Source organism: Seriola lalandi, unplaced genomic scaffold (assembly GCF_002814215.2).
Source record: "Seriola lalandi dorsalis isolate HSWRI2012SDOR001 ecotype SW California unplaced genomic scaffold, Sedor1 jcf7180002054317, whole genome shotgun sequence".
NCBI lineage: Eukaryota > Metazoa > Chordata > Actinopteri > Carangiformes > Carangidae > Seriola > Seriola lalandi.
In genome coordinates, this window is record NW_019524870.1 from 747,096 (window position 1) to 758,605 (window position 11,510).

The window sequence follows — 11,510 nt, forward strand, 5'->3', positions numbered from 1 at the left end:
GTGACTGCGGATCAATTTGGGATTGACCATATACAGGCCAGAGATGGAAATCGTGATTGCAGTCCTCAGGGGGAATTTAAGGTCACAGAAACTTTAAACTGAACTTTTCTCTCTGAAGATTATCAGGACAAAATTAAACTCCCGTTTTAAAGCGACGCAGAGCCTATAGTCAGGCTGAAATTAATTCTTTAAAAAACGTATTTCTCCTCATTGTTAGTTCTTATGGCTATTTCCGTTTACGTTTGGTCTTTTTCACTTGGCAAAAAGAGGATTTCCGACATTTATAGACGCAATAAAACCATAAATTCCTGAGATGCTTCACAAACGCAACACTTTCCCCCCTTCGCTTTGGTTTTCTTTCCTCCAAGAGGCACAAACTCCAAATGTCAATTCCTTAAAATGCGCATTTTCTTGTTAAAAAAATATAGGAATAAGAGTTTCAAATACAATAAATGATTAGGCCAATGTTTTTGTCTGTATTATCATTCCTAAATCTAATTTAATGAAGGAACAGACTAATAAAGGGGTATTCATTTTCTCTGTAGGCCTGTGGGTTTCAGAAAAGCCAAACACGTCTGTCATCTGTGCTGTTTTTGTAATATTTTAATCATATATTTAAAAAAAAAAAAGAAAAAAAGAAGCAAAACTTGATCTGTCGCCTGCAGTGAGGCCTTTAATGCTTCATATAATATATTTAATCAAATCTCTTTCGATTCAAATCTGTCGATCAGTTTAAGTCTCATAGACCGGACACGTGATTACACACTGTTTCGTTTGTACGATAATAATTTACATATAACGATAAAAAACATTAATATATCTGCACAGTTTTGAATTGTTGCGATATGAAAAAAATCTTTACTAAACGTGTAGACATTTCTCTCAGGTCACACCACGCTGTATTGTTGTGGAGAATTTCCTCTCTCATAGTTTAAAGCTGCAAAGTAGTTTTTGTTTCTTTGTGTTTTCAGTTTGAGACCAAAACAAAGAAACCGGACGCAGAGATGCTGTAAAACTTTATGGCCTCTTCAACTCAAACTGAAAAGTGTCGAGATGAAGCCACACACAGGTGCGAACAATTAACAACTTTACAGCAAAAATGAATGATATAAAGCTAAAATAATAATGAAAATGTATATTTTAATATAAAATCAGAAATAATAAATAGGAATCAAAAAAAGAAAAAAAAGAATTGCACTGCAATCGTTTTTCGCGGGTAAAAAAAATCAATGTTATTGACCACCAGTGCAAATAAAGTTATTTTTAATACTTGACAACACAAACATATTCCCTTCAGATAAAAAGCAGCAGGCTTTTATTTTTAATATCCCTCAGTTTAAATGTTTATTTTCAAATTGAATCGTAATATTAATTAGTAAGGCTTTAATAGTCATGAATCAAAGCTAATTTGATTTCACTGTAGAAATTTAATCTCAAATCAAAACCCAATAATCAATGACTTTATAGATTCTGAGGAAATGTGCAGATATGAATCACACACATGTTCCATAATGTGTTAAATGAGGCCTGTGCTTTTATTTTGGCACTAAAGATGAGGTTTGTTTGAGATGATTCATCCGCAGAGCAAAAATATGACAAATATGTGAAAACACACAGCGGGTAGAAAATGTAAAAAGTCATAATGTAGTTTCTGCAGTGCTGCGGGTTGATACTGTGCAGTGGCGGAGCAGCGTTAACTGCAGGTATCCAGATATAAAATCTATCTATAAACATGAGGCATTCATTACAGGCACAGTGTGTTTGTGGGTTATCACAGTTTAAGGCCTCTCTACCTCCAGCTCTCCTCAGGTCCTGTTTGTCTAAAATCGGTTTAAATATCTGGAGTAGCTTCAGTGTGAGAGCGTCGGCCTGCAGCAGCTCTAGACTCTCCTAGCTGGGGGTTTCAGGGGTCGGCGGTCCCTGCTCCTCACTGCCCTTTGCTGTGCTGGGGGGCCCTGCGGGAGGAGTTTCGGACTATGTGAGAGAAGCCAGGCCTCCTGACCAGCGGGGCTCGAGTGGAGATGACGAGCAGGCTTTGCAGGGCAGCGGGGTCATGGGACATGTAGGCGCAGCGCAGGCCTCTTTTGGGGACGTGGTTTACGATTGGGATGCTGGGACGGGACCGGGTGTCGGTGTAGGAGCTGCTCCTGCTGTCCTCCCTGACGGCCGGAGAGCCGCTGACTGATGGAGGGAAACACAGAGAAAATCCAACCATAAATATACACAAAACAAGAACACTGCAAAAGTTAATTTAGTTTTCAGTTGTTTTTAATTATGTGTTTAATAATGCTACTCTCTGGAAACTCTGCAGTGATCTGTGATTCCCACAACTCTTCTATTATTAAACAAGAGAAAACAGTAATAATAAGAGCTGTATGACTGAATTAAAAGGTGCAAACTAATTACTGAAGCTGAATTATATTAATCTTTGTTGTAGGTGAATGTGATGGAAAATGGTAAGTGCTATTTCCTCACACTTTAAAATTTAAATGAATGGAAAACGTATTTTGGTATTTTTAATCACAAGCCAGTTTTGTTTTTAGAAGATAGAGCCGAAAACATTTAATACATTTTTTTATTTATATATTTTGTGCAAAAAACATGCAACAAATAGGGGAAAACAGCAGCCAAATACTGATTGTGCAGGTGAGAAAAACCCAGGAGACTGTGATACTCTGTTAAAGCTCAAGAAAGAACCAAAAAAAAAAAAAAAAATTCACATGCAAAGACACAGTTCACCTGCATTTTGCTGCTGCATTGAGGTGATTTCTGTCAAATCACAGCGAGAAGCGTGTGGAGATGTGTTTACCTGGCCAGTGTATCCGCTGGGCGCTGCTGGTCCTTCGTATTTCTTCCGCTCTGTTGAGGCTCTTGGACTCCTGCTGCAGGCAGCTGGACTCGTTCAGGCTCCTCTGGTCGATGGTGGGCCTGAGCAAACGCTGCTGAGTCATGTGGGAGTGGGCGTGCTGCAGCACAGCGGTGATATTATGTCATTTTAATTCCATGTCATAATAATTATTCAGCACAGCAAATCTACACTGGTATTCTCAGCTGAATTTAAACTGTTAATACGTTTTCATTCGCTGACAGTTATTTTATACTGTTTATCCACAGAGCAGCTTTAAATTAACTGTGATACATTTGGATTTACACTGGAACAATTCTGTACAATTCAGCCAACTGAACTACAGCATGAACTGTCGGCCTCTGGGAAAACATTCAATGTTTCAAGTAGAGCTGCAGTGAGTAGTCATTGAATAATGAGTCATGAGAGTTGATTGAAAGAAAAGTTATCTGAAACTATTTTGATAATTAATGGTTTCAGTTGTTTTTTTCAAGCAAAAATGTCAAATATTCTCTTATATAGATTATATTCTAATATCCCAGCCTCTCAAATATGAAGATCTTCTGGATTTTCTTTGCCATATGACAGAAAATTGAATTGTCTTTATTTTAATTTTTGGACAAAACAAAGTGAAAATGTCACTGTGGATTCTGAAAATGTAAATGGCATCTTTCATTATTTTTAAACACTTTATATATAGATTGAAAGATTAATAGAGAAAATAATCAGCAGATTAATCAATAATGAAAATAATTGTTAGTTACAGCCCCAGCTACAAGTGTGAAAATGCAAAAATATAGAAAATGTTATTTTTTTTCTTCTTAAAAAAAAGTTTAAGTCACTTACAGGATGTTTTTGAAGCAACTGAATTGGAATTGATTATTTCTGTTTTACCTTTTAAAGGAGTAAGGTATCTTACATTCCTTATTTCTTTAAATAAACCAGATGTGACAGAATATGGGATTGTTTTGATTAGATTGGTGTCCGTGTGGTCATGTACCTGCCGTGAGATCTGAGTGCAGGGCTGCTGCTGCTGCTGCTGCTGCTGCTGCTTCGTCCTGTGGGAAAACTGCGCCAAAGAGTCCAACTGAAATGAAAAATAAAGTGACTGGAGGGTAGAGTAAATAAAATGATCATTTAATGAACAACAGACAAGTGAAAACTGAGACCATACTTAATGCTGCATGAAAACCACAGCGGCTGTCAATGTCTTCATGTTGGCTGACACATTAAAGGTGAAAACATCACCTGTAGTCAGGTCTTACCTTTGTCTGCTGTTGTCTCTGCTGAGTCTGTTTACTCTGCTGGTGGGTGCAGGCGTCCTGCAGGACTCCCCCTCCCTCTGTCCACCCGTGCAGCAGCTGGTGGATCAGGTCCACCACCCCCAGGTCCTTTAGCAGTTTCTTCCTCTGGAGCAGAGCCTCCACCCGCTCCTGCTCTTCTATATCTACCTCCTCCTCCTCCTCCCTCTCCTTCTCCTGCTTCTCTTTTCGGACTCCTGCAGCTTCAGGATCCACTGACAGACTGGACAGAGGGGGCTGCAGAGACACATAGAGGCATTTGATTCAATTTGTTTTTATTGCCTTACTGTATATGTACCCACTAGTATGTATTTACAATATATTAGCAATTACTGTCACTGGATAACCTTGATAACACTGTTCGCTCTTCCGGTCTTGACAATAAAACATATTTGAATTTGAAATGAGAGACATCCAATAAAAGTTATCTGCAGGAATATTATTCTAGCTAATCTAAATTGGGTAAATATACATTTACTCTGACTGTAAGGGGTCAGGCAGAATATGAACCATTCATCATAGGCCAGAGGCTGTACGACTCCCTCTTGTGGTTTTATGTGGATACTGCATCTCTAACGAAGCTGCCTCACCGCCTCTGGGTCACAGTCACAGCGAGAAGTGGGGGGTTGTGTTAATGCTCGTTGTGGTTTGACTCTCTCCCCTGCTGTCTCCCCCTGCAAGTCTCTCCTCCGACCCCCCATCTGGTCTCTCTCCCTCTGCTCCTGCTTCAGACGCAGCTCCTGCAGTTGTTGCCTGAAAACACAAATACACAGAAACTTCAGCAATTCTCTGATATAAAGTGAAATAATTTTAGATCATTTAGTGCTAATTAAATCCATTTCTCTTTTTTTAATCTTTATATTGTCTTCTTTGACATGTTTTCACCCACACATGCATTATACATGCATATATATTATACTATAGGATTATTATTACTGATGAATTAATGTGCAAGTAGCCTTTTACTGTTGTATTCTATGTATTGTTGAGCGGTTTAAACTGCAAAATCCCCAACCACCAAGTAAATTCAATTGTACTTAAGTACAACACTTGAGTAAATGCATTTAGTTAATTTCCACTATTACAAATATCTTTGTTTCTGTACTAAATTTTTTTTTCCTTTCACTACTGTGATCCTAAAGTTAAAACTAAAACTATGGTTATCAAAATGTATTTTTTTAAATAGTACATAGTAGCACAAATAGTAACAGTAAAGAAATGAAGAACAAGCCTGCACCAAAGAACATTCAAAATGTAAAAGTTTGTTTGTTAAAAATAAATATTATTCCAAGGAGCATGAACTTGCTCACCACCATCCGGGTTTATTTTAAATCAGCCATACCTACAGTCTGCATCTCTAATTCTGCCTTTATGTTATATTCTTTCAGCCTCGTTTGAATTTTGGTCCGGAACAGAGCTGAGCCCTTTGTCCTTTCTGCTGCACATAAAGATCCCTCCAGACATGTTTTATAACTACCTATTTTTCTATAACACTTATTATAGTGAATACTGTAGATCTCGTGCATTATTAACAACCAATAGTAATGGGCAGAGAAAACACATTGAATTCATAACGATAGAAGACAGAGCAGATTCTCACATTTGCGAGCAAAATGTTGAGCATTTTTGCTTGATAATTAATTTAATCAATTAATCAGTGTATTGATTGTTATATGTGCACATATATTCTGGAAAAAAAGATACAAACATTTTAAAGAAAAGTGAAAGTGATTAAAGGATTTATCACCCCTTTAATAATGCAAAGCTAATTGTAATATTGTTTATATATAGGAAGAAAGATTCTTAACTCTAGTATTTGTAAAGATGTTCCCTCAGTGGAAACATTGGTATAAGGAGGTGTGAGGGACACTATCTTTGGAGAAATTAGTTGGGTTATGCAAATGTATGTTGTAGAGCCATAGCTTCTGTTTTTGTGTGAAGTGGGTCAGATTAACATTTGTTTTTCTGAGGTTCCTGATTGGATAGATATATTTGAATTGTTAATTCTGTCAGTCAACTAACTGATCCATCAGATGTGATGAGATCTGGCAGATACACAACCCCATGTAGTCCAAAATAAAAGATTCCTGTCCATCACTAACAGCTTAATCTCTTTACTGAACTGTACTGAATATGTTGACCGCGTGCCGCAGGTACCTGGCACACTCCTCTCTGGCCTTGGACGCTGCCGTCTCCTGGAAGAGCGAGCTGCTGTGTTTGAAGTACTTGTCGTATTTCTCTCCTCCCTCTCTGGGGTAGATCCTCTTGAAGCCTCCCAGGTGTTTGGCCTCATATCTCTCCATCTGCTCCACCGTGGCCGCCTGGCACTGACGCAGCTCCTCCGACCTGGTGGTAAAAAAAAAACACACACACACACACACACACACACACACACACACACACACGCAGTAACAGTCACCTGCATACAGTACGGTATGTCGACAGGAAGCCTACACAATGGATGTATGACCTTGGGAAAACATTCACACGCCATTTGCGTCTGACAGGACCATACCTGGCCTCTCTGGAGCGGTTTTGCTGCAGCCTGTCCTTCACCCTGCGTCTCTCCTCTTTGGTGATCTTGCGGCGGTCGCAGGCACCTAAATTGATGAGAACCAGGGTGTCGTACAGCAAAGCATTCTTCACCTCCCGGTCCAGCTGTGAGTCGGTGGTAAAGCTCGGGGAGTGGTTCACCTTGACACACATATAAAAACATTAGACATGTCTGATTATACATCTAATATGATAATCAATTTTCTGCGTAACATTTTTACTCCTTACACCTCACTACAAACTACTGCTGTGTGGCCTAACACTGTTCAACCCACAAATATTTGCTTTGAATTCTAGTGGAGATCCAAATATGTGAAACACGTCTAAAGTTGGGAAAAATATATATAAAATGTTGCACAAGACATCTGTAATATTTCCATTTGATAGAGTGATAGCCATAAAAACATGGAGGTCTGCGTTTGAATATTTAACTGAGTGTAAATATCATAAAGCTTCAATAAAGAGCTGGAACAAGCTGATTCAGGATATACGTATATGATACTGTCAGACTGTGTGAAATAAGGTGTTTTACAACGGGGAAATATTAAGGCATTAAAAGCTTAGCTGAACTGTATTTAATATAGGAGCCTGTTAAGAACTTTAAAACAAAAATAACTGGTATGCATATTTATGGCTGATATACAGTATATTAAACTAAGGTGTCATGGTCTTTCACCTCCAGCACCCAGGGTCTGAGGCGGTGATCCAGCAGCACGTCGAAGCCCAGGATCTCGAAGCAGGCGCTGCCGGTGGTGTGGTTGGGGAAGCACGTGTGGTAATTATGTTTGAGGATGGGGTGAGCGGAGATCAGAGTCTTTATGATCACGTCCTCAATGTCATTCCACAGCTTCTCTGTGTTGCAGCTGATGGACTCCAGGTGTTTATTAAGGGTGGACAGCTTTCTATGCAAGAAAACAACACGAAACATGCTGAGTTACATGAAGACAAATGTGATATTTTAAGCGTATTAGTAATGTTACACAACAGACATCAGCTAGAGGATATTTTTACCGTTTGCTGCCTGTGTCCTCGTCACGGAGAAAATTCTCACTGTGCTTGTTGATGGAGTAGTTGGTGAGATGCATGCACACATCTTCCTAACATCAGAGAAACAAGGCAGGACAGGTACATCACAGAAAAGAAAGGAATACACATTTTTAATTGTTAGTTTCTTATTAGAGCTGCAATGACTTAATAAGCTGAATTGATAAGTTGATCAAAAGACAGTTTCAATAAGTGAGTTATCATTTAAGAAAGATGTCAAAACTGGAAACGGAAGACATAAAACTTTAAAAATGGGTCACACAAAAAAATCTGTAATTTCCTAAAACAGCTTGACACAGGAGGAAATGGTATATCTATTGGGGACTATTATCAACAGAGGATTAACAATGGCAGAAGAATAAAATAAGAAGAATAAATAATAGATATAATATATCAGGCTCAATATCAGAATCAGAATCAGAATACTTTATTGATCCCCGGTGGAAAATTAGGTTGAGTTACAGTTGCTCCTTCAGCAAGCAATGGAGAATATGAAGTAGAATATACGATGAAAATAAAGATAAATATATATACAGAAAATATAAAACTATGTCCTTATACTATAATATATATACTGTATATATATTGTAAAGAAATATGAAAGGATATGAGTTTAAAATTTTACTTTTAAGTATAAATCAATAAATTGTAAATTATGAATAAATTATGAGGTAACCGCTGACTGAGATAAGTCCAAAGGCCAGTCTATTGGTTCTGAGCATTGGACACTCTGAGGGACGAGTTGTCAAGTTTAATATAACATGTTCGATATAACATATTGTTGGTTTGAGTTTGTACATGAGATTTTCTGACCATAGGTAAAATCTAGAATATCACCAGACGTTATCTTTTAACATTTCTCACCACATTGCTGTGCGTTGGTTCATTGTACTGTGTTGTGCAGAAGCGGGCCAGCCCCTCCTTGAACATGAATATGCTGAATGGGTCACATGACGTCACCAGCACGTAAATACGCAGGTCAAACTTGTACCCGTCAATAATGAGAGGCTGGGGAATAAAAAGCATTTGTTAAAAACATTAAACTGTGTGTGTTTTTGTGTAGGTGTTGTATGTGTTGTTTAATAGACCCTCACCCTGGAGACGTAAACCTGGCAGATCATGTGTTCTCCAGGGGGAATGTCTTTACTTGATTTGGTGATGAAGATGCCTTTGCCTTGGCAACCAGTGTCTGGCTTACAGATATATGTCTTGTTTTTTTTGGCCCTGGTGTAAGCTTGGAAGTCACTGTAACTGCAAAGTACAATCAGATAAGGATTTAGTATACCGAGACACATTGAGAAGAACAAAATAAAAGAGCAAGCTCACAACAAAAAGTGCAAACTGACTCTGCAGGAAGGCACCACGTTCTGGGGAAGATGTTGTAGTCTTTGGGGAAAAGCTTGAGCATGCGGTTCATGTTTCTTGCCAGTAAGTCTTTGCGGCAGATCTCACTCATCCCCGGGAAATGGTTTATTTTCTGCAAAGACAAATAAACACATACAATTGTGTTTACATGGGAAATATTCTGTGAATATATGAGGACGGTAATACATATTTCTATGTGCAGGACTAAGTTGGGTATTACAAAATAAACTGATCCTCCTTATTCATACTTGAAGAGAAGACTGGAGGAAATTGGTATTAACTTGCTCAATAGTAACTACACTGAATCACCCAATTAGATCGCAAATGTTTTACAAGCCAAAATACTTTCATGGGTAAACATATTGAGGATAATTAAAATTACATGTAAAGATGTTACAAATTGAAAGAGCAGAACGACTAGTCTTCCGTGATCCATCTCCAGATCTACAGATTGAATTACCAGACAATTATTTTACAGTGTTGAATTCAGCTTAATTAGCCATATATGGTAATGGCAGTAATGTGGCTGCTGGTGCGAGCGAATTCAGTCACATACCTGGTAACGCTTCATGTCCTTAACACGGTCTAGAGACACAGAGCAGTCGGTCCAAAACAGTGTCCAGTCTTCACCCTCCACCGCTTCTCTGAGGCCGTATCTTCGAGCAGCTCGTCGCACTGAGGCAAATTAAACATCAAATGTTTTTTTAAAAGTTCCTAATTTTTTTGAACACAAAATCTATAGAGGCTGCTTCCTGCTTTTATGACCCTAAACTGTGGAATCTCTACCACTCCTTTGGTATTTTTAAAACATGTAAAAGGTTAAAGGGTTTTTCCATCTGGCTTTTAATTTGGTGCCACTTAAATAAAGTTTGCATGCTTGCTTGTTTTGCATGGGGTCATGTTGAAACAGGAAAGGGCCATACCCAAATTGTTGCCACGAAATTAGAAGAACATTAAAATAACTTGTGTGGCAATAAGATCTCTTTTTACCAGAACTACATGGCACAGACCAAACAATGAAAAACAGCTCCATACCAAAGTACACAAAAGTACTGAAAAGATGCTGCAGAATGGAAAGTAATTACCTTAGATAGACATTTATAATTTAGTCATCTTTGTCCCAAACTTACCACTTTCATATTTGCAGTTGGTGAGGTTGATCCACAGTCATCTGGAAGAGAAGAGAGACAGAGAGAGGGACAGACATCTGCTTTGCTGCAAGGTCCTACAAATGCATCATTACGCTCATCTTCCTTTTCCCATATATGATGAGGACAAATGAGAAAACAAAAACTTAAGAGCCTCCAGGACAAGTTATAAAATCATAACTGTCAGGGTGCTCAGCGGTTAATATACCTGCAATGGGAAATAACTGCAGAAGTACAAATGGAGGAGCTCCAGCAGTAAAGTACCTCTTCTTGCATTTTCTTCTCTTCTTGGTGATGGGCGGCGGGGTGCGGGTGAAGGTGCAGGCCTCAGTTTGGCTTTCGCCCTCCTCTCCCTCTCCCTCATATTTATGTTCATCATCGTTTCTGTCTGGGCTGTCCACAGGTAGACCCATCCTGGATGTGCCAAAAACAAAGACAAATTTGCTCATTTTACTATCAGCAAATGCAAAAAAACTAAGATGACAGTGTAGACAAAAAAACAAATTATTCCATTCCATTTTCCAACACTCATTTACTCGTTTACATAGTTCTTCTTTAATGGGATGTGCTGTACAGCCTCTCAATGAAATTCAATCAAACAGAACAAAGTACATGCTGTAAGTGCGCGCATGGAATCATGTTTCCGTTTCCATTTCTCTCATCAGGTGAGTGCTCTGGCTGTCAGCACGCTGTCACACACTGGCATTCAAGAATTATTGTGGCAGGACGGATACAAATAGTGGTTAATACGACAACAATAGCGAGGGGAATTAATCCTAACACCAAGCAGAGCCAAGGTACAACAGAAATAAGCACATACAGTATAACACTTTACTTACATTCTACTGCTTTTCATAATGTTGATAGAAAAAGAAACAGCAAAAGTAGAGTCAGCAAGGTAAACAATTACTGATACGACATAAAATATCTTTTCGTTCTTTATACAGTAGTTTTAGGGTAGTTTTAGGATTCTTGTGATTATTTTTAATTAAGACTGATTGTTGAATCGATTGAACTTGTGTGTGCATGCTGTATGGTATGTGTATATTTAATTTTCTCACTTCCAGTGTGAACACATCACAGACTGAAAACTTTGTGTTTTTATCTGGAAAAGTCTGTCTGCACAGTAGCAACCAATTGTCACAGCAGCGTCTCAGCTGTTTGCCTCTGCCTCCTATCTGGTGTCTTGTAGGGTGAAGGTGAGGTCAAGTTAATTCTTGCTAATGACCGTGGAAGAATACTGGGGGGTGGGGG

The 11,510-nt window shown here is 38.6% G+C and overlaps 1 protein-coding gene across 1 annotated transcript in view; it reads right to left on the reverse strand.

Moving 5' to 3' along the window:
* Positions 1 to 587: 587 nt before the first annotated feature.
* ttll6 (tubulin tyrosine ligase-like family, member 6) overlaps positions 588 to 11,510 on the reverse strand; it is a 17,394-nt gene continuing 6,471 nt past the window's right edge. The window contains 15 exon segments of the mRNA XM_087174115.1: positions 588 to 2,181; positions 2,810 to 2,966; positions 3,846 to 3,932; positions 4,111 to 4,383; positions 4,737 to 4,899; positions 6,304 to 6,492; positions 6,662 to 6,840; positions 7,376 to 7,601; positions 7,711 to 7,796; positions 8,608 to 8,751; positions 8,838 to 8,994; positions 9,090 to 9,220; positions 9,665 to 9,783; positions 10,239 to 10,279; positions 10,521 to 10,670. Coding sequence (XP_087030241.1) covers positions 1,928 to 2,181; positions 2,810 to 2,966; positions 3,846 to 3,932; positions 4,111 to 4,383; positions 4,737 to 4,899; positions 6,304 to 6,492; positions 6,662 to 6,840; positions 7,376 to 7,601; positions 7,711 to 7,796; positions 8,608 to 8,751; positions 8,838 to 8,994; positions 9,090 to 9,220; positions 9,665 to 9,783; positions 10,239 to 10,279; positions 10,521 to 10,669 — 2,355 coding nt within the window. The 5' untranslated portion in view covers position 10,670 and the 3' untranslated portion in view covers positions 588 to 1,927.